Here is a 24647-nt window from a genome sequence, read left to right as displayed (position 1 = left end):
TTATCGACTTCAGCAAAGATTAAGTGAGCGTTCAACAGCGAAATTAAAGGATCACCTACAGTTACTCTCCAAGAGAGAGTGTAACATGATAAATCAATAAAAATGATCAAATGTTTTAAAACGCATTTTACAGCTTAATGTTTTTACATAAAATTTTAATAGCGACTTTGAAAACGTACACTAATTTTTTACGGAGCTATACAGATAAAAATAAAGATGCAGGAAAATTTATTATGTATTTTGCGAGTTTATTTGACATGAATTAAATGTCGCACACAAATGCGGTTTACAGTATTCGAAAGCGTGAATTTTTACCTTTAATTTGCGTTTTTGTTGAGCGTTGTACGATTTTTATTTACTGAATTATACAACATTGAAGCAAAAGAGGCCATTTTTGCTTTAGTGTTGCCTAACTCAGTGAAAAAAAATCGTATAACGCTTATCAAAAACGCAAATTAAAGATAAAGATCCACGCTTTCGAATGCTGTAAACCGCATTTGCGTACAAGTTTTATTTTGCGTCGTGGAGCTTTGCAAATTTTGTAAAATATTTTGAGATTTGACGCATCTCCATTTAAATCGCGTAACTTTGTAAACAATCTGTAAATTGTTTAATGACTTATCAATTTCAAAACTAGAGATTTCAAGCTTTAAAATGCTTTTTTTAAAATTTTTTTACGATCATTTTTGACAATGTTACTGTTACGTCCAGCTTTAAAGGAAAGTTGTTAAGGAAAGGCCATCTGGAATTTAGGGAATGCAGGGAAGGACGCAACAAAATCCTTAAACTCGTGGTCGTACTAGACGGACGTACGACACGAGGGCGAACGCACTTTTATGACTCTGGAAATTGAGTTACCGTGCCACGATACGCTTTGACGCTCTTCCAAGACTCGTGCGATCGTCGGTCCTTATTTGAGTCAGAGAATCGAATCTTTTTAACTTGGGATCGGACCTCGCGTGATCTTTTACTAGGAGGAGGCGTTCAACGAGATGGGTTAATTTGAAAAGGAAATAATATTAACATTTACATTTCTTTATAAAAACTGGCATAACATATATTTTAAAACTATTGTACATAATAGGGTAATTATTATATATTATACAAAGAGAGAAGATTTTATATTTGAGAATTTGATATACCGCATTTATTTATTACTAGCTATGTATTGGTTTAACGTTAATTCTTCTTGTTGAGTTGTAAATAAAAGAGATGATTAATTGCAAACGTTACACATTTGACAGTTCATAATCTAAGTAATATAATCTAAATAATATTATTCGATTATTACAACACTACTCAAATAATTATAATTTATAGATTATTAAACAATTGTTACTATATATATATATATATATATATATATATATATGTACATGTATGTATGTATGTATATATAAGTAAGCGTATGTATAATTATGACATTTTTGAGGGCGATTTGACCAGATTATAATTAATTCGATATATCAGAGAGAGACGGTATCTTAACTTTTGTGAATATTTCTTAGTAATCGATTTTTAGTTAATAGAAGGGGTGGGGGAGAAAGAAAGAAAGAAGGAAGAAATGAATGGTGACTTACTATTTTTTGTGTAGCGGGGAACTCTCAAACGAATCCCGGATTACTAATCTTTTACAATTATGGTGGTGGCCAACGCGGGTTTCTGATTGCCCATCATGTGGAGGTATGCTCGCAGTAGATGTTTAGCCCCATGATTCGGGTGTGGAATACTTGCGGAAAATGCGAACTTAACTGGCACTAGGTGACTGATTGAATAATGGATTAATGGACTTGAATGGATATAGTTGAGTCCCAACAGATAGACTCAGAGAAGGAAAGTGATTTGGGTTGAACTAAGTCTCAACGAATTGACGATCTCAGTGAAGGAAGAGAGTAGATACCGACGAACTGACGGACTCGGATGGATGGGATGGAACGAAAGAATGAATCTGAGCGTTACAGACTCGAGCATACAAGATGCCACGGACTGTGCGACGGATTAGAGATGATGAAATGGAAAGAAGGAATGCTCTTTCTGCTTAGGAAGGCTGCTTATTTATATTAGTTTTGGCCAATGATTCTTGGGGTCGTGCACACCGATTTTATTTATTGTAACGCCTACGTGCTCTTCCACGTTTAATAACGCTCTTTGTTTCTAACGCTTCGCCGACCGCGCACGTGTCAGGCGTCAAAGAGCGCCGTCTACTTAAGGAATCTCATAATTTCTTGTTGACAGTAGGCTTCTCGATAAAGAGCGTAGGTGATTCATTAGCGAACTGCAGAGAATGACAATTTTTAAAGCGATTTATTGTGGTGTGGGCACTGAGTTTCTGGGAGCCGAAAGGGCTGCGTACTCGTGTTTATCGACTTCCTGGTTTTACCGTTTGGTGGGGGAGCTTATGCGTATCTTTCTGTTGAACAACGGTGTACCCGCTCGAAAGAAAAGAATTGTTATTACGCAGGACGTAACATTACACTCTCTTGAATTACGCCTATTTTTTGGAGTCAGAGTAGGTGTTTATATTATTTTGTCCAACTCTTGTATATGCAAATGCAACGCGTGTGTACACTGTACATCCACGTAATATACATGTGTATATTTGTCGAATATTCCATGTACACGGTGTACCAGTAGAATCCGGACAAATCCATTATGGGTTTTTAGAATTATTTATTTTAATGAAAAATGACAATTGTATGAAAAATATTTGGGTTAGAGCATCCCTAAAAAACAATTTTATTCTATATAGCCCCCCTTTACTTCGATGACCGCTTCAATTTTGGGCCGAAAGCGCGCGCATGCCTTTGTCAAAAACTCCTTCACCATACTTGCGAACGATCTCACCAAATACAGAGCATTACCTTGGCATCATGGATATTCGGTTTTAGCGATGATGTTCCCGGTTTTACGTTTTGGGTTGTCGTAGTGAATTTATTTTTTGTCCACGGTAATGATTTGATGCAGAAAAGACTTCTTTTTGTACTGTTTAAGCAACATTTTGGACATGCAAAATTGTCGTCCGATATCTCTCGGTTTCAATTCGTATGGGACCCAATTTCCTTGCTTTTGTATCTCGCGGCTTTGAGTCGTTTCGAAATAGTTTGTTGAGTAACTTTCAATGTTTTTATGAGTTTTTCTTGACACGAATCTTGATCGAGTAATGTTTCTAATTCTTCATTTTCAAACTTTTTTGGTTGACCTGAATGTTCTTTATCTTTAACACTAAAATCACCACTTTTAAATCGTCGAAACTCTCTGCAAGATTTATCCGATGGTGCAGATTCACCATACACTTCCACAAGCATTCGATACGCTTTAGCTGCACTTTTCTTCCAATTGAAACAGAAAATTAACTTTCCGCAAATGGTACTTATTTGGAACGAAACTTGACATTTTCAACGCAGTAAAAATTAAACTTGTTATGCAAAACTCAAAGGCTTCTAAACAATATTTGGTTGACAGATGTTGACACTTCACGATACAGCAAAAATCAGCTGTTGCTGTCAACCATTTATAGCACCTAGAGCCATCTTTTCAAAACGGACCGAACTAAGTTGTACACCCAATATGTTATTATGGAAAAGGGAGCTTTTGTGCAGGATCCAAAATATATCATGAAATATATCAATTTTCAATTTTAGACATTTTGTGTTAATATTTGAGTTAATATGAATTAATCAAAAATACCTTATATTCTCCTTTTTACATAATTATATTTTTTAAAAGAAATGACAATGCCATAATTTTTTTTTAAAGTATGACTCTTTAGCTTTAAAACACCGTATTTTAAAGTTCTTAAAGGTTTTTTGTTGCAAAGATGTGACTTTTTAAAGGGAAAGTGGATTTTTGAACAGTTTTTAATTTTTGCTTAACGGTTCTTCCTTTATAACTTAACAATAAATTATTTTTTGACAATACTGTTTGTGCAGCCACATTTCTAAGATTTTAAATTTTTATTTGAAAAAAAAATTGTTGAAAAATATTGATTGGAATCAGAGTTATAGCTTCTCAAAGTTGAAAAAGTCTCCCAAATTTAAAAATGTGTCTACGTATTTTACGGGATTGGTGTGTTTAAGAGTTAAAAATATTAAAAAAATTTTAATAATTTAAAATTTTGATTAAAAATTTTTTTTATGTTGCAAATGAGTGATATGATTTATAATATACATATATAGTTTTTGATTAGAGAATATTCATATATTCATGATTTGTATTTTTTTATTCGCTCATCCATTTATTTAATTTACTTTTTTTTTGTTTCATTTCATTTGTAGGTTTGTACAAGTACAGGGAGATAAGAATGCAGAGTATGATGTGATTACTACTTCCAGGTGAGAGACTCGTATACATCTTGCGCTGATTAATACATTCTTTTTACTTTCATTATTTTGATAGTAATATTACTACTTATTTAGTGTTATTACTTATGTAAAGTAATATTTGACTGTATATTTTAGCTATAAACACAATTACATTTTTTTTGTATCATTGTTATTTCATTCATATGAGATAACCATGACACAAGAAGAATGTAATTATGTTTATACCTAAAGGATGAATTTGTTAATGTCATTTATTTCAAAATGATGTTTAAGCGTTATAAAGTTTATACTTCATCACGCTTAATCATAATCTTTAATTAAATGACATTAACAAATCCCTCTTTTATGGCATTTTTAATTCTTTTTACTTTACATTACCATAAAAAATATTTGCATATGAGACTTATATCATGCTATTATATTGTATTTGCCATGATATATTTATATAAAGTTCCATTTTATTTTTGACAGGTAAAATAAAATAATATGGATACGAAAATGTATTTTAGATAAAAGTACGGCCCAAAGTAAATAATAATGAAATTATTTTTTGAATAAAATTTAAATCATATAAAAGTTGTTTTTATTTTTTAACATAAATTTAGATGACTTTTTTTATATCATTTAAAAGTATTAAGATATAGCTATTGAAAAATTAATAGTTTTCTATATTTTATATTTTATTTTGATATCATAAAATAGAAAATATCTCGTAAACTCTTTAATATTTGACATTTGTACGAGGTGTGTTCAAAAAGTATCGCGAATTTTGTGTTTTTTCAAAAATTATTTATTTATTCATGAATATCTATTTTGTCCCCTTCAAAGTAATCCCCATGAGATATTATACACTTGTGCCAACGGTTTTTCCAATCTTCGAAGCACTTCAAAAAATCATTTTTTTTTATCTTGTTCAGCTCCTCCTTCGATGCCGTCTTTATCTCGTCAAGCGTAGCGTAACGTCGTCCTTTCATGGGCCTCTTCAATTTAGGGAACAAGAAAAAGTCACAGGGGGCCAGATCTGGGGAATACGGTGGCTGCGGCATCATTAGTGTGTTGTTTTTGGCCAAAAAGTCGCGCACAAGCAACGATGTGTGAGCAGGGGATTCGACGATTGGCCAATACCATTTTCTCCACTTCATTAATTTTTTCGTCTGTTGTTCAAGTGCTCGGGCGTCCGGCACGCTCTTCGTCGTTCACATCTTCTCGGCCTTCTGAGAACATTTTGTACCACCGATAAACGTTGCTTCGGTCCAAGGTAGCTTTTCCGTATGCCACAGTCAACATTCGGAATGCATCCGCGCACTTAATTTCGTTTTTCACACAAAATTTGATACAGGTTCTTTGATCCATTTTTTTGAATAGGTAAAAATCGAAGACGATCTAAAACACGTGCAAGCAAAGCAGCTGTCAACAATTAAGTGAACATTCAAAATGGCCGAGCTTGTCGGCATAAGTGAGAGACATGAGTACCAACATAACGCCACAAAAAGATCGAAATTCGAATATACGTAACCCGCGAAAATTCAAAATTCGCGATACTTTTTGAACACACCTCGTATTTTTATATTTTCAAGCACAAAATAATGAGACAAATTAATTGGCATAAAGAAAATATGTGGTTACGTACAAGAAAAAACGTAATTACGTATTGCATAATTTTTTTGAAAAGTAACTGTATTTTTGTAATTACTTTTATAATATCCTTATTTTTTGCATGTTATTTCAATAACTTAAGGTTTTTAGGTTGTTGAATACAAATTTGATGTCAAAGTCGATAAATTTAAAATAGCAGATTTAATGTCACAACTCAAACATCTCTGAATTGTTACAAAAATTTATATAGAAATCTTCTATGACACTGAAGATAAATCCGATGTCAAATTTGAAATGAATAAAAATGAATAAAAATGAAATCATGTTGATATGAATATAATTGAAAGCTAGTTGGTAAATTGTCAATGATCGAATTTCCTGCTTACCGCAATTTACTCTATATTTAATCATGAATATTTTATTAACCATAACCATCACCAACAATTTCTTTTGAGGGTTGAAAGTCCTAACTATATACTTAATTTTGATTGCAGTCGAACTTTTCCAGCACATTTTATAGTTATGATAAATGACAAAATACATAAAAATAGCCCTTTTTGCAACTTTAATTGCAAATTTCTTAAAATTGTAACGTGATAGAACAATTTGAATAGCGGATTCATATTCAACAGTCAAAAAAGCTATAGAAAACGGCTGGTTTTGTTTCAGGTTTTTTTTTATGTGCCATTGTGTGGCATTTGATCATTTGAGCAATTGATCAATTTCTTGGTTTTTTAATAAGAAGGAGAATAGCGTAAATAGAATTCAATTATCTTAACCGGAAGTTGATTAAAAAATTGTTTAAGGCTTTTGAGTAGTCGCCAAAGAATTCTGCATTGATGGTAGGGACGTATCGCGTAAAAAATTAAAACTAATAAATGTGAAAAGTGTGTAATGGATTGATTTGGTTTTGTACATTATTTTGTTATTATATATTTTATGTGAAAATGTGACTTGTTTCGTATTTACCAAATTCGTAAAAATAGGCCACAAGTAAAGTTATCTTTGATTTTTATAGATAAAATCACATTTTTTATTTTTTTCAACAACCGTCCATGTGTTTGCCTACATGAATAGGCTTCATTTCACGTGATTTTTACGATTATTTACTGACGGTCAGGAGAGAAAGGGAGAGTTAAAGCCTATTTTTGCAAGTATTTTAAAGTGAGTTTATTATTGCTTTATCTAAATTCTTTTTATTTACAAATAGCACGCAAGAAATTTAATCTTAACCGTGTTTTCTTATCTGAATAGGCTTCACTTTACATGTCTTACGATTATTTATTGACTATCGGGGGAGGAAAGGAAAATTGAGGCCTACTTTTACAAGTTTTAAAGCGATCTTATTATTTTGTTTTATGCAAATGCTTTTTATCTACGAATAACACGCAAGAAGTTTACGTGTGATTTCTTGTTTATGACGTTATTATTTTAATATTGCCGCGGTGGCTACTCGGGAACCGTAAAAAAGAAAAGTGTCGAAAAAATGCAAAAATAACATTTTTTAATACAAAAATAGTTAATTTTTTTCTAATTAATTAATTAGTGGGGATATCCCCACCATATGATTTTAGCACAGACTTGAACCATTTTTATTGACAGTGTCGCAAAATGGATGTAATTTTAGTTTATATTTCGGCCTAAATGGATGTGCGTCGTTAGTGCGCTGGGAATTTTAGCGTTATAGGCCGCCGTGGCATCTCTCAGGTTCCTCTCTGGTATTAGTCAAATTTTGCCTATAGTCAAATTTTAATAATTTATTTGTAACAATTAGTTGCAAAATTAATTTTTGCAACGTTTTTTACGTCAATAATATTTTTTCATGCTCCGAAACTATTTTCAATTGTTATTTTTTGATTATCTTTACTATTAGCGTTACGGCAAGGAACGTGGCGGAGGGAATGAAAGAGTCACTCTGTAGATTAGGATTAATCACTCGTTTAATCCGGAAACTCGATACAACGCGAGAATAGTAAAAGAAGCGGGAGCGACGCACGAGACGGATGGGGAGAATGAAAGAGCCTGCGCAGCGTAGCATGCGCGTTGAATCGTTAGGACGACTCCTCGTGTGAAGTCTGATCGTAGAGCGTAATCAAGTTTCGCCAACACCTCCCCTCGATCGATGATCAGTGAGTCTTCGTGGGAACTCGCTCGAGTCCAGAAATCTCCAAACATCTCACGTGCTTTGGTCTGGGAAGACTTTTGGTTAACATGTCGGCAGGCATGTCGACGGTAGAGGCGTGGGCCACCTTCAACAGACCTTGGTTGAGAGTATCACGGATGAAGTGATGACGTATGTCAATGTGCTTGCTCCTGGAGTGGTAGACGGGATTCTGAGCCAGCTTCAACGCCCCCAAATTGTCGTTGAATACGGTAACGTTTCCGAGTTTGGAGAATCCGAGTTGCTGCAAGAATTTGCGTAAATAAATGGCCTCTTTGGCGCATTTGGTCAGTCCCATGTACTCCGCCTCGGTAGACGAAAGGGCGATCGTGGGTTGTTTTCTGGAATCCCAGGATATGGGACTGCCGGACAGTTTGAACAAGTAGCCGGTGTATGATCGTCGATTTTCAGGGCAGCTGCCCCAATCAGCGTCCACGAAACCTTCGATGGGCTTGGAATCCCTTCGATAGACTAATCCAAGTTCTCTGGATCCTTTGAGATATCGAAGGACCCGTTTCGCAGAAGTCCATTGTTCTTGGCCGTAGCAATTATTAAATTGCCCTAGGTAGCTAACAGCGTAGCTTATGTCGGGACGTGTCGTTACGGCCAGGTAAGTAAGAGCGCCAACAAGCTCTCGGTAAGGAAGATTTGTTTCTTCTTCGTCAGGATCCGAATTCTTGGTGAGTTTCACGCTGGAGTCGATCAGTGTGCTGATGGGATTGCAATCGGTCATCCCGAATCGTTTTAAAATGTCATCGATGTAACCTTGTTGATGCATGGTAGCCTCCTTTTTGCTAACGTTGAATTCTATGTTGAGACAGTAGCCCACTTCGCCGAGATCCTTCACATCGAAGTGTTCGGTGATCACATCGCGAAATTTCGTAATGATCTTGGAGTTACGAGAAGCGACTAAAATGTCGTCGACGTAAATCACGATGGCGATGAAGTCTTCCCCTTTTCCACGTGTGTAGAGGCAAGGGTCTGCGTCAGAGGGAGTGGCGCCGAACTTCTTGAGTGTGCTGTCCAACTTGGTGTGCCAGTTTCTTCCGGCCTGACGGAGACCATATAGTGACTTCTTCAAGAGGCATACTTTGTCTCCTTTTTGCAGGTCTAGGAGCATTTGATTTGCTTTATTCGCCAGATTTCGATCGTCTTCCTCCTCCGAAATAGTTCTTAGAATTTTGGCTAGTTGCTTAGGAGGTTCCATGAGAATCTGTTCGTCTAAGTCGCCATTTAGGTAGGCGGTCGTTATGTCAAAGTGATGCATTTTTATGCCTAGGTGAACTGATAGTGCTGTGATCAACCGTATCGTTCCTTGACGGGCTACGGGTGCAAATACTTCGCCGAAATGTAATCCAGGCTGCTGGCTAAATCCCTGAGCGACTAGGCGGGCCTTGCGTCTGCAAAGAGAACCATCCGAATTGAATTTGTTCCTTAGAACAATGCGACTTCCTACAGTAGTGGAGTTCTTTGGACGGTCAATGAGTTGCCACGTTCCGTTTTGTATTATAGATTTGATTTCGGATACCATGGCGTCGTGCCATTCCTCAGCTTCCGGGCTCGCCAGAGCCTGTTTCATTGGTACCTCAGATGCTAAGGCGATTATTTCTTCTTCAGCGTAGCCGACGTGGGTATTGGCAGACTGATAAACTTTGCGAGGTCTTCCTCTTTGTCCTGTTCTCAAGACTTTTGGTCTTCCTCTCCCCCTCGATGAAGACTGCGGTAATTCGGGCACGATTTCATCGTCGTAGTTGTCTTCATCGGATAATTCCTCGATGTGGGGATATAATTCAACGTTGATGGATTCGGATTCCGTGTTTGTCGCATTCGCTGGTCTTTCTTCGGGATTGTCGTTTGACGATCGGTCGAGATCCTGGGGGGGGGGAATTTATCATCCTCGATGAATTTGACGTCACGTGATATGATAACCTTGTTTTCGTCGGTTAGCCATACTCTGAATCCTTTAGACTCGGTAGAATAACCTAGGAAGATGCCTTCTTTGCAGCGTTGATCCAACTTCCCTCGGCCTGGTTCTGTGTTTAAACAGAGGACTCGACATCCGAATTTCCTGAAGTGCTCGACGTTGGGAACGTCTCCGGTCCACAGTTGATATGGCGTTAAGCCATCGAGACTTTTAGACGGGCATCGATTCCAGATGTAGTTGGCGGTGTTGACCGCTTCGGCCCAAAATTTAGGTGGCAAGCCCGACTGTGCGAGCAAGCATCTGGCCATATCCAGAAGAGTACGGTTTCGTCGTTCCGCGATCCCGTTCTGTTCGGGATTGTACGGAACGGTAAGTCGTCTGGTGATGCCGTTGTCCTTTAGGAACTTGTCGAAATCTTTGCCTGTAAATTCCAAACCGTTATCGGACTGAAAAGATTTAACTTTTTTACCTGTTTGTCTTTCTGCGAGTACGATGAATTCTTTGGTTGCCTGAAGGGCTTCATTTTTGTGTCGCAAGAAACGAACTTCGCTCCATCTTGAACGGTCGTCGATGAACTCGATGAAGTATTTCGCTTTCCCTATTGATTCGGTCCGCATGGGACCGCAAACGTCCGAATGAATGATGTCGAGGAGCTTCGAGACTCTACTGGATTTCTTAGGGAATGGTGTGCGGGTCATCTTTCCTTCGAGGCAGGTTTTGCAAGTAATGTCCTTAGTGATGGTGTTGAACTTCACGCCGTTGATGGTTCCTTGTTGCTGTGCCTTGATGAGGTTTCTCACGTTCAGATGGCCAAGTCTGCGATGCCACAGCTCGACGGCTGAAAGTTTTTCTGACGACGATAACGCGCAACTAGGTTTCGAATTATTCTGACCAGATTCACGCACGAAATACAAGCCGCCAACTCTTTCTGCGATCAACTTAATATTTTCGTCTCTGTCAATTATTGTTGCCTTTTCCTTCGTAAAAATCACTTTAAAACCGTTGTCTGTTATTTTGCTTACCGACATCAGGTTAGTGCGTAAATCCGGAACGTGCAACGTCTTCCTCAGAGAAATGATTTTGTTGTCGCCGTGTACGTCGGCTGTGAACTTCACTTTGCCCTCGGCTGTCGTTTCGGTTGAAGCGCTGTTTGCCAGATTTAATTTTCCGGGTCGAGAGAGATTAACTTCGTGGAAAGTGTTTAAATCGCTGCACAGATGAGCGGTCGCGCCGCTGTCTAGACACCAGGCTTGGCGCGATTTGATCGCGTCGGTCTGTAACGCAACGTCGACACGTAACGACACTTCTTCCTCTGCATTTTTGGCCGATTGACTCTTGAGGGTCTTCGAACGACACTCCGCGGCTCTGTGACCTATTTTATCGCATTTACTGCAGCGAGGCTTATCTGTCTTTTGGTCGTCACCTTGTGTACTGTCTTTAGGTTTGAACGCTTTGTTTCTGCATGCTCGATTCCTATTTTTGTTTACGTACATCGCCTTGGCGCCAGAGCTGTGTGTCTCGCTCTTTCGTGCTTCGTTCTAGGTAGAGTATCCGGTGCGGGCAATTCATCGCGAGCTTCGATTGCGCATCGAAAATTGTCGAAACTCGACGGTAGACTGTATAAGAGCATTGTTGCGAGGACGTCGGGATATATATCTACCTGCATGTCCTGCAGCTTGTCTACTGCGTCGAAAAATTTGTTTATATGCTCGCGGACGTCGCCACCTTCCTCCATGCGATGAAGCATTAATTGCTTAAGCAGCGTTGCCTTCCTGGCGGGTCCTCTCGATTGGTATGTAGTCTCCAATTTTAGCCAAACATCGCGTGCGGTGGTACAGCCTTTGATCTGCTTCAGCTCAGAACTGCCGATCGCAAGGATGATGTCGGACTTCGCCTTCGCGTCGCCTCTCTCCCACGCTTTCCGTGCGGCTTCCGATGCGGGATCGCCGGTCACGGCTTCGGGCTTGGCGGATTCGCCGTTTGCGTACGACCACGCGTCGTTCTTGATGAGGAGAGCTTCCATGTGAAGCTTCCATGTATCATAGTTGTCCTTTCCGAGGCTCTCGATTCGTGTCACGCCACAGATATTCATAGTCGAAGAGGTTATACTTCGCTGAATCCGTTAATTTTACTGTTACGATTATCGCGGTGCTCCTGGGCCCATAACCTATTAGCGTTACGGCAGGGAACGTGGCGGAGGTAATGAAAGAGTCACTCTGTAGATTAGGATTAATTACTCGTTTAATCCGGAAACTCGATACAACGCGAGAATAGTAAAAGAAGCGGGAGCGACGCACGAGATGGGGAGAGTGAAAGAGCCTGCGCAGCGTAGCATGCGCGTTGGATCGTTAGGACGACTCCTCGTGTGAAGTCTGATCGTAGAGCGTAATCAAGTTTCGCCAACATTTACTTGTCTGATTATGGTCAGGAATAGGTTTAATTATTTATATAGTTTATTTTAAAAATATCTAAAGCTAAATAATCAAAGGTCTAGTGAGAGTGTTTGCGCGGTACTCAACACGCTAGTTTCTTTCTGTTCACATCGGCTTTAACTTCAAATATAACTTTGTATTAATGGTATCGCAAGTGTACGATTAGCTCAGTGTTAGGTTGTTGTTCTGAAATCTTAGGTTCGAATCCCGCCGACGCCGAGGTGCGTTTTCAAAAATGTAATTGTAAAATGTAATTGTAGTTTATAAAATAGAATCTTATATGCGAAACAATAAATACAAGTTAAGCTTATAAGAATAAGATACGAGGTGTGTTCAAAAAGTATCGCGAATTTTGTGTTTTTTCAAAAATTATTTATTTATTCATGAATATCTATTTTGTCCCCTTCAAAGTAATCCCCATGAGATATTATACACTTGTGCCAACGGTTTTTCCAATCTTCGAAGCACTTCAAAAAATCATTTTTTTTTATCTTGTTCAGCTCCTCCTTCGATGCCGTCTTTATCTCGTCAAGCGTAGCGTAACGTCGTCCTTTCATGGGCCTCTTCAGTTTAGGGAACAAGAAAAAGTCACAGGGGGCCAGATCTGGGGAATACGGTGGCTGCGGCATCATTAGTGTGTTGTTTTTGGCCAAAAAGTCGCGCGCAAGCAACGATGTGTGAGCAGGGGCGTTATCGTGGTGCAAAAGCCAATTTTTGTTCTTCCACAAATCCGGGCGTTTCTGGCGGATTGCTTCGCGCAAATTGCGCATAACTTGCAGGTAATATTCCTTATTGACCGTTCTACCCTGTGGCAAGAACTCATGATGCACCACGCCCCTGCAATCGAAGAAACCTGTCAGCAAAACTTTCACATTCGACCGAACTTGGCGCGCTTTTTTCGGTCTTGGTTCGTGCGGCAGCTTCCATTGAGATGATTGAGCTTTGGTTTCCACGTCATAACCATAAACCCACGATTCGTCACCAGTTATGACCCTCTGGAGCAAATTTGGGTCGTCGCGGACAGAGTCCAACATCTCATTAGCAATGTTCATGCGATGCTGTTTTTGGTCGCAATTGAGCAATTTTGGTACGAATTTCGCGGCGACCCGTCTCATGCCCAAATCATTGATAAAAATCGAATGGCACGAGCCAATCGATATGTTTAGGTCCTCAGCAACTTCTCTAACGGTGATTCGACGATTGGCCAATACCATTTTCTCCACTTCATTAATTTTTTCGTCTGTTGTTGAAGTGCTCGGGCGTCCGGCACGCTCTTCGTCGTTCACATCTTCTCGGCCTTCTGAGAACATTTTGTACCACCGATAAACGTTGCTTCGGTCCAAGGTAGCTTCTCCGTATGCCACAGTCAACATTCGGAATGCATCCGCGCACTTAATTTCGTTTTTCACACAAAATTTGATACAGGTTCTTTGATCCATTTTTTTGAATAGGTAAAAATCGAAGACGATCCAAAACACGTGCAAGCAAAGCAGCTGTCAACAATTAAGTGAACATTCAAAATGGCCGAGCTTGTCGGCATAAGTGAGAGACATGAGTACCAACATAACGCCACAAAAAGATCGAAATTCGAATATACGTAACCCGCGAAAATTCAAAATTCGCGATACTTTTTGAACACACCTCGTATGTTAAAAAAAAATTTTTTTTATCTAAAAAATTAAACAAACAGCATATTGCCGCAATTTTTGCAGCACGAGAAGACATCTTTTATATGCTGATAACATTTATCTTATTTGGCGACGCATCTTGACGTCTTTATGCAAGCATTTTCAATCGGCAAATTTCGGCAATGCACAGACAATGTACCGAATTTTGTCTATCTGGGTTCTTTTATATGAAAATATTCAATATCATAATTGTTATATTTTGTTTGTAATTAAATTATTTAAAATTGTTCTTTCCATAAGACTCAATACTATTTTGCAAAGTTATTTAAAAAAAGCTACGACAAAAAATTTGTAGAAATTCAGGAATGTCTATGCAAAGTGTTTAGTGTAATCTGTCTATGATTTTTTTAGACATTTCCGACGGTTAAAAGAAAGGTTGAAAAGTGAATATTTATCTATTTTATGCAGGCTAACAATATAGAGATAATAAAAAATAAAAAAAATTTTTTAATAAAAATATCGATGTTATCTTAAATTTTTAAATAACACCTTATATTTTTTTTATAATAATGTAGAGGTCTTTACGAATTCAACATACTATCGAGAATGTCACTTTTATTGATGTTTTATTGTTTTTATTGATATATAAGCATATAATTGTATCATAAATATTCATTATAAAGGAAGAATAAATTTTGTTGACTTTCTTGATATTTAATATCAAATTGAATTGTTATTTGGTATTAAATATTAATAGCACACCAGTATTTACAAGCTTTGATTAGAAATGTACACAGAACATAACATGTGTATGTGTATATGTATGTAAATACTGAAAGCTCTCTGGAAATAAATTTGTATTGTAAACACATAATATCTATCATGAATTATTATCAGTATTTTTCCAGTTTTTTTTTAAGCGGATATTAATTGCTCCAATAGCAGCAATAAGTCATTATTTTAATTCAGAAAAAGTTGATATTTGGTGAATGTAGAAGAAATTTCTGTGAAGCTGTAATTTTTTTTATATATGAAACGATAGATATATGTATGTGTTTATGTTCTGTGTACATTTTTAATCAAAGCTTGCAAGTACCGCTGTTACTAATAATGCTGCAATTTGATATTAACTCTTAAACATGATCTGGAAAATTATTTTAACACGTTTTCTGGTTTGAGAGATACAACTCAACTTTGAGGAGCTGTAACTTTCGTTCCAAACAATATTTTTCAACAACTTTTTTTAAATGATAGTTTAGAATCTCAGAAATATGACTGCACAATCGATATTGATGAAAAATGATTTATTATGTAATTATAAAAACCATTAATTGAAAATAAAAAAGATTTCAAAAATTCACTTTTTTTAAATCATATCTTTGCGACAAAAAACTTTTAAGGAATTTACAATGTGCCGGTTTAAAGCTAAGAGAATTATTAAAATATGACTACTTAAAAAACTTATGGCATTGTTATTTTTTTTATAAGTATATTATGTAACAAGGAGAATGAGATATTTTTATGATTAACTCAAGGTGTTTAAAATTGAAAATTGAAAATGTTTCATGATAATTTTATTAATGTATTTTATTAATCTTTGTTACAGGAGCATATTTGACATTTTTGTTGTGTTTTTAAAACCCACATATACATATACACACGCACATCCACATATATGCACACCGATACATATATATACACATATATACACGTACACACATACAATACATATGTATCGTAATAATTTTGCTCACAAGGGGAGGACCAGGTGAGTCACCCTGGGATTTTGATCCCAATTTTTTTAGTTATTCTGGAGACGAAAAATAAGTTTACGTCTCCCGGCGTTTCATTGAATAGAGTCTTTAGTTTCGAAATAATAAATTTGTGAAAATTAGCAATACCGCGGCGCGCCATATGAGCCTTCCCGGTAACTGTTCTCGCAACCAGTGCAGTCGGCTCCGTGCGTTAGGTGCTTGCTTCACAATCGTAAGATCCGGGTTTGCCCCCGGATGTGTGCAATATTTTATTTTTTTTTATTTTTAATAAATGTATTTATTTATCTTGATGATATTAATATAGTATGCAAATTTCTAAAATAGAAAATTTAATTTAATATTATTTTCTAAACTTCAATTTAAATTTAATTTGAAGGGAATTTGAATTCAAGCAATAATATTTTAAATAATAAAGATAATAATAATAATAATATATAAGTTATTTGAAATGGATAACATATAAAGGCAACGTATCTAAATTTTCAAATTGTTTAAATTTAACACTGGTAAAAGAAGCGGATATAAAATGGTAAATAAACGAGAGATTTTTAATTCCTTTGCAGGTATGTAGTCGGTTATAAAGCCAAAATTCTTTCACGTTTTGTCCTTGCTGTTCATCGAAATAATTTAATTTTGTAATAAATCTGCAATATTTGAATAATTAAATTTTGTAATAAAAATATTTACATTCACAATCAAATGTTTGTTTATTATTCTTTTTCTACGATTAATTATTTTAAAAACTGGAATTTTAAAATACTGTTAATATTATTTTCAATTAAATTTTAAATTAAACAATTTGAAAATTTAAGTACATTGTCTTTATATGTTATCCATTTCAAATAACTTATATTATATATTATTATTATTATTACCTATTTATTATTTCACATATTATTACTTGAATTCAAATTTCCTTCAAATTAAATTTAAATTAAAGTTTAGAAAATGATATTAAATTAAATTTTCTATTTTAGAAATTTGCATACTATATTAATATCATCAAGATAAATAAATATATATATTAAAAATAAAAAAAAAATAAAATATTGCATACATCCGGAAGCGAACCCGGATTTTACGATTGTGAAGCAAGCACCTAACGCACGGAGCTGACTGCGCTGGTTGCGAGAACAGTTACCAAGTGTATGTATAAGTTTTTTCCGGTTTCACTAAGAGATGGCGCCAGCGAAAAGTACGCAGCATATTAATTTGACACATACGTCATTTTGTTCGTCTGACATAGAACTACAAACACACACAAGTTGAGTCCGCCAAAAACTAGCGTCTTTGTTTTATTGTTCAGTGATCATGTCGAGTTTTGTGAAAAACAACATTTGCGGCACGCATTGCTTTTTTTATTTAATCAAAAGAAAAAGGCTGTTGAAAGTCATCGTTTGCTGGTAGAAATATATGGTGAACACGCTCCATCGATTAGAACATGTGAGACATGGTTTCGACAATTTAAAAGTGGTGATTTCAATGTGAAAGACAGTGAGCGCTCTGGTAGACCACAAAAATGCGAAGACGAGCAATTGCAGGAATTATTGAATGATGACCCAACTCAAACTCAACGGCAATTAGCAGAAGCATTACATATATCACAAGAAACAATTAACAGACGTTTACGAGCAATGGGAAGGATCAATAAACTCGGTAAATGGATCCCACACAATTTGAATGAACGTCAAATGGAAAATCGCAAAGTCACTTGTGAAATGCTGCTTCAACGCCACGAAAGGAAATCATTTTTGTATTGAATTGTGACGGGTGACGAAAAATGGATTTATTTTGAAAACCCGAAGCGGAAAAAATCGTGGCTTTTACCTGGCGAAGCCGGTCCATCAACACCAAGGCCAAATCGCTTCGGCAAGAAGACCATGCTCTGTGTCTGGTGGGACCAGAGCGGTATTGTGTATTATGAACTCTTGAAGCCCGGCGAAACCGTTAATACACAACGCTATTGCCAACAAATGATTAATTTAAACCGCGCATTATTCGAAAGACGACCGAAATGGGCCAGAAGACATGGCAAAGTGATTTTGTTACATGACAATGCGCCGTCTCACACAGCAAAACCTGTGAAAGACACTTTAAAATCTTTTGGATGGGACATCCTTCCGCACTCGCCGTACTCCCCAGACCTGGCGTCATCTGACTATCAATGTCTTCGCATCAATGGGGCACGCGCTCGCAGAGCGGCACTTCAGCAATTTCGAGGAAGTTGGAAAATGGCTCAACAAATGGTTTGCCGCAAAAGACAAGCAGTTTTTCTGGCATGGTATTCATAAATTACCTGAAAGATGGGCGAAATGTGTAGAAGCCGATGGCCAATATTTTGAATAAAAAAAAATTAATTTCCCTTGAAAATTACGTGTTTTCTTTACCAAAAAATCGGAAAAAACTTATGCATACACCTGGTACTGGGAAGGCAAATATGGCGCACCGCGGTATGGCCAATTTTCACAAATTTATTATTTCGAAAATAAAGCCTATTCGATGAAACGCCGGAAAACGTAAACTTTTCTTTCGTCTCCAGAATAACTAAAAAAATTGGGATCAATATCCCAGGGTGACTCACCTGGTCCTCCCCTTGTCAGAAACTTCGACAACATAATACAACTCTGCGAAACTGAATTTCAATGAGAAACTAGTGCACGTCTTCCGAGCGAACAAAAATTCGTTTGCTTTACGTGGTCCTCGCTCGGAAGCCTCCTTCACAGCACAATGTAGTATTCTAACTTTAAACAGAGTATATATGAATAACATACGCTAACGAACCTGTTTGAATGTGTCTTATTCGGAAAATTTTTATATAAGATTACTCAAAAAAAGTTACACTTACACACAATGGGGGTCCTACAGACTTTTTTTTTTTTTTTTTGTTGTTGTTGACGGAGGGGAAATGCGTTACCGCATACCCCAGGCCCCGGGGGAGGCCTGGCGGTTATGTGGGGCTCTCCCCCGCCGTCGACGTGACGACGGGGGCATACCCACTAAAATCCCTCCGGGTGTCCGGCTCTGGTCCTTGACTGGGGGACTCCGGGAACGCGTGCAGCATGCTTCCGGAGCCCCCCCGGACCGGTCGGCCGAGGCCGACTCAGCACGCCGGGGGGACCCTGATACAGGTCCCTCGACAGGGCCATGAGGCCAAGCCAGCCTCAGGTCGGGGGAGAGGGACACCAACCCTCCCCCGCCTCTACCCCTGTTTACGGGGGTAAAGCCCGGGGGGAGTCCGGCCCCCCGGCCGGATGTCCCGGACCCCTACGCGCCGGACTAGTCCGGCATACGACCCCCAGGCTGACGCTCCCGCACCTTTTCGGCCTCCTCCTTCTGCAGCATGACTCGCTCGCAGAAGGAGGAGACCGCCTTCCAGGCGCTCTCCCTGCCGACCATCTGACTAATGATGGCCGGCAGGGAGAGGTCATTTCCAACTTTAGCCCTCAGGACTCCGCGCAGCTCTTCCCACGCTGGACACTCTTCCAGCGTGTGCCGCGCGGAGTCCCGGGCGGCGCCACAGTGGTAGCACTGTGTCGTCGGCTCCTTTCTTATCCTGCACAGGTACTCACCGAAGCAGCCATGCCCGGTGAGCACCTGTGTCGTCCTGTAGGACAAGCCGCCAAACGGGCGGCCCACCCACTCGTCCAGGTGTGGTAGGACGGCCTCCAAGATCCGAGATCCGGCCGCCGGCGGGTTGTCGATGAGGTTCCTCTTCCATGACCTCATCACCCGCCGGCAGGCCCTCTCCCGTAGCAACACGGCGGCCCTGGGGGTAACTACCCCCCCCCCCCTCAAGACGGATGGCTTTTGCCCTGGCGTAAGTCCACGCCAGGGCATCGGCCGTGTACTCCGCCGGGGGGAGCCCCGCCAGGGCCATGATTGCCGCGTTGGGAGCGGTGCTAAACGCGCGCGTTATCCTTCGCGCCAGCCGCCGCTGCACGTCGTGCAACACCTTCTTGATGCGGCGGCTGGCCAATGCCTCGCGGAACCACACCGGGGCTCCGTACAGAGCCCCGGACATGACCGCGAGGGCGTACGCGCGTCTAGCACCCACCCTCGGACCCCGGAGGTTGGGCATCAACCCATTGAGGGCAATCACCCTCCTGCCCAACCGCTGGGCCAGCTGGTCAAAGTGATCAGCGAAGGCCCAGCGACCGTCCAGGTGCAACCCAAGGTACTTCAGGGTTGCACCCACCTGAACACGGGTGTTGTCCACCAGGACGAAGGCCTGGGGCGGTACCCCGGAGGAGCCATCGTGAAAGAAGATGGCTTCTATCTTCTCCGGGGCCACCCTCAGGCCCAGGCCTTTGATGGCGCCGACGACACAGGCCACGGCCCAGTCGCCGTTTGCGACTGCTCTTCCCCAGGAGGTCCCCCCCGCTACTATGAACGTGTCGTCGGCGTAGCCGACTACGTAGCAGCGGGGGGGGGAGGGCCGTACGGAGCACTTTGTCATATGCGGCGTTCCATAGCAGGGGGCCCAAAACAGACCCTAACAAAATTTTGCTGTCGTACTATTTGAACTTTAGTTGATCAATAAGTTTGGTCAATTATATCAATCAAAAGGGAAAATTTTAAAGATTTTTTTTCTCCTTGATCCGAATTTTCTATCTCATTCCGTTTTCAAACACCAAGTGTTTGAAATTTTATAAGGTGGCTCCCATATCTCGATTATGTGTTAAAGAGTTAAGTATCAATTAAATTAATAATAGTAAGTTATAGTCTGAAGGAAACAAATGATTATTCACCTTTCAATCTTTGTTTTAACTGTTGAAAATGCCTAAAAAATCGTGCGAACTATTACGGTGAACACTTTGTACATTAATTATATATGCAACGGTAAATTTGATGTATACATTATACATAATAACCGGTTAATATGCGTAATAACCGTTTTGGTAAATTTGATTAATGAAAGCAAAAATGTTCAAATTAATCAAAATAACCGGTTATTATACATAATGTCCACGGACAAATGAACAATATAATTAATGGTTGAAACGACTGAAAATATTTAAAAAAATAAGACTGTTTTCCACAATCTCAACCTGTTTTACTTAGAAAGCGAGGTCCACCCTCTTACTGCCCTCGCGAGCGAAACGAGTTCTACAAATATACAGTTCCACATGGGTTTGCCATTTTTCACTCGAAGCGAGGTCCACCTCATTTCTCTCGTGTCCTCATGAGCGAAACAAGCTCTACAGATATACTGTTCCACATGAGGAAAGTCGCAAACCCATGTGGAAGCTAGTCACAGAAACTGTAGGGTTGGGTTGGGTTGGGTTGGATTAGGTCAGTCGGGGAGGGGGTGCGGGGAAGGGGCGGAACTCCTCCCTCGCCAAAGCGTTTATTTTTTACGCAAAACAGTACTGAAAATAAAAAAAATGTTTTTGTGTATTTGTAAGATGCCAAATATGAATACTGAATAATGACTTAAGTCAAATTGTTGATGTACGAGAAATAAACACCAAGATGCCAGTGGAGCCTTGGTCTAGCAGTGAGAGTGTTAGCAGTCGGAATGATGGATCCCAAGTTCAAACCTACCAAAGTTTTTTTATTTTTCCAAGTATCTTACAGAAAAAAATCTACATCGGAGCAAAGGCATATGAAGCAGTAATAGCGGTATCTTGCAGATCAACGGACAGTATCTTATAGTACGAGGTGTGTTCAAAAAGTATCGCGAATTTTGAATTTTCGCGGGTTACGTATATTCGAATTTCGATCTTTTTGTGGCGTTATGTTGGTACTCATGTCTCTCACTTATGCCGACAAGCTCGGCCATTTTGAATGTTCACTTAATTGTTGACAGCTGCTTTGCTTGCACGTGTTTTGGATCGTCTTCGATTTTTACCTATTCAAAAAAATGGATCAAAGAACCTGTATCAAATTTTGTGTGAAAAACGAAATTAAGTGCGCGGATGCATTCCGAATGTTGACTGTGGCATACGGAGAAGCTACCTTGGACCGAAGCAACGTTTATCGGTGGTACAAAATGTTCTCAGAAGGCCGAGAAGATGTGAACGACGAAGAGCGTGCCGGACGCCCGAGCACTTCAACAACAGACGAAAAAATTAATGAAGTGGAGAAAATGGTATTGGCCAATCGTCGAATCACCGTTAGAGAAGTTGCTGAGGACCTAAACATATCGATTGGCTCGTGCCATTCGATTTTTATCAATGATTTGGGCATGAGACGGGTCGCCGCGAAATTCGTACCAAAATTGCTCAATTGCGACCAAAAACAGCATCGCATGAACATTGCTAATGAGATGTTGGACTCTGTCCGCGACGACCCAAATTTGCTCCAGAGGGTCATAACTGGTGACGAATCGTGGGTTTATGGTTATGACGTGGAAACCAAAGCTCAATCATCTCAATGGAAGCTGCCGCACGAACCAAGACCGAAAAAAGCGCGCCAAGTTCGGTCGAATGTGAAAGTTTTGCTGACAGTTTTCTTCGATTGCAGGGGCGTGGTGCATCATGAGTTCTTGCCACAGGGTAGAACGGTCAATAAGGAATATTACCTGCAAGTTATGCGCAATTTGCGCGAAGCAATCCGCCAGAAACGCCCGGATTTGTGGAAGAACAAAAATTGGCTTTTGCACCACGATAACGCCCCTGCTCACACATCGTTGCTTGTGCGCGACTTTTTGGCCAAAAACAACACACTAATGATGCCGCAGCCACCGTATTCCCCAGATCTGGCCCCCTGTGACTTTTTCTTGTTCCCTAAACTGAAGAGGCCCATGAAAGGACGACGTTACGCTACGCTTGACGAGATAAAGACGGCATCGAAGGAGGAGCTGAACAAGATTAAAAAAAATGATTTTTTGAAGTGCTTCGAAGATTGGAAAAACCGTTGGCACAAGTGTATAATATCTCATGGGGATTACTTTGAAGGGGACAAAATAGATATTCATGAATAAATAAATAATTTTTGAAAAAACACAAAATTCGCGTAATAGCGGTATCTTGCAGATCAACGGACAGTATCTTATAGTATTTAAATTTTTTTGTACGAAAAAATTGGGGGTAAACGTGCGTTGGCTATCGACGCTGTAGGCTATCGATGTGTAGACAGCTGGGGTCCTCTCAAATATAACGTTGAAATTAAAAGTGAAATAAAAAAAGCCAAGTAGTATTTTAGCTACAAGTCGGCACTGTGTAACACTGTGTCACAGTATTTGACTATATTTTGTTGTTAGAAAGCACCCTCAGACTGCCGAGAAAATAAAATGAGATGATTTATCTAAATAACCGTTTGGTATTGGGAATTATATATAATAACCGGTACACTGGACTAATTCTCTTTTATTTATCATATTCACCGAACATATTGGGAATTATTCATATTAACCGTTATTATGCGTAATAACTGATTAATCAAATTTACGTAAGACGAGTTTTTAATTTATCAACTGATCGATTGCATTGTGCGTAAATATAATTTTACTTTTTAAAAGTTTTATTTACGCATAATACGACTGATGATTCATGAATTTAAAAAAACCTGCTTTTATTCTTCGAATTTGATATTTTTCATCAATCAATATCAATTTTTATATTGCGTGAAAAGACTGGAGAACTTCTTTATGTAATATAAAAATATAATTAGCATAAATATATTTATATATGACATAATATATTGTATAGATGTTGCTGTGGTTATTCATATACCCATCATTGCGGGACTGGGGCAGATGTTCAAAGTTACAGTCTTAGTGAGAAAGAAAAGGAGCGTGAACAATGGTCTCCGGGAAAAAACACTCGTCCCTTCCCCACTGATGCATTTGGTACCATAGAATTTCAGGGTGGTCCGCATCCTACAAAAGCACAAGTATTCAATGTTTTTTATATCATTAACCCTATACTTCACTGAGAAAAACCAAATGAAAACTCTGCTTCGCACAGACTTTGCTAGATTGCTGGGAAATTTCTTTCTCTTCTGCTTGCACAGGCTTGTATATGATCATAATGTCAGCGTTCTCCTCACTATGCTGTCTATGTTTGTAAACCGATTTGGTTTCTCTCAATGAATAGAGTATAGAACGATATACTAGTTTGGCATATCCAAGCATTTTTTTTTTATTAGCATTTCTATAATTTTTAAGGTTAATTTACAATATAACGTGTAGATTAACGTGTTCTAATTTACACGGTAAATTTGTACACGTTAGGCTATATTTTATATCGTACAACAACGTTAATCAGAATGTTTACTATCAGGAAAGACTAGGAAAATCTGGAATTTTTATTTTATTCTTGAAATTTATGAATCTTTATGACATTTTATTGATACTCAGTAATTTTTGATAATATTTTTACTTTTAAATTTAAATTCTGTCTCTGTGACAAATTCTATCTTTTTGTGATCAAATTGTTTCTTTGATCATTTTTTTTTGATAATGCAAAATCGATAGCAATAAATATGACGTTCACGTATAATTCTTTTGTGACCATGGACTTTTATAAAAAAAGTGAGTGATAACACATTGTTTTAAATTGGCGTTATATGTTTAATCACTTTTGAATTGTGTATTTCTTATAAGTCAGATTTGTGTATCGCGGACAGATCGTTATATGGCATATTTATATTTTACATTATTTCCTCGTATTAATTTCTTTCTAGTACCTTCTCAAATATAATATTTAAAACTCAAGTGATTTTTTTTTTAATTTTATGATTGACGAACATTACAATAAAATAAATTTCTTTCAGTGTTATTGTAAGAAATTCTCTAATTAAAAAAAAATTTTTTTGTGCAAAATTCGAAAATTTTTAGGGAATTTTTATTTTACAAAATATGAGT

At 38.5% G+C, this 24647-nt stretch overlaps 1 protein-coding gene across 8 annotated transcripts in view; it reads left to right on the top strand.

Annotated features, from left to right (window-relative positions):
- Window positions 1-24647, top strand: part of LOC105203340 (transient receptor potential cation channel trpm) — a 144150-nt gene that overhangs the window by 61389 nt on the left and 58114 nt on the right. For 6 of the 8 annotated variants that reach the window (XM_039452288.1, XM_039452289.1, XM_039452291.1 and 3 more), the window contains 2 exons: window positions 4275-4331; window positions 23491-23674. In XM_039452288.1, the coding sequence (XP_039308222.1) occupies window positions 4275-4331; window positions 23491-23674 (241 nt within the window). The remainder of the gene's footprint in view (window positions 1-4274; window positions 4332-23490; window positions 23675-24647) is intronic. The other 2 variants (XM_026138925.2, XM_026138928.2) reach the window with 1 other exon arrangement.

The sequence above is a fragment of the Solenopsis invicta genome, chromosome 8 (assembly GCF_016802725.1).
Source record: "Solenopsis invicta isolate M01_SB chromosome 8, UNIL_Sinv_3.0, whole genome shotgun sequence".
NCBI lineage: Eukaryota > Metazoa > Arthropoda > Insecta > Hymenoptera > Formicidae > Solenopsis > Solenopsis invicta.
This window is presented reverse-complemented; position numbering and strand designations above follow the sequence as displayed.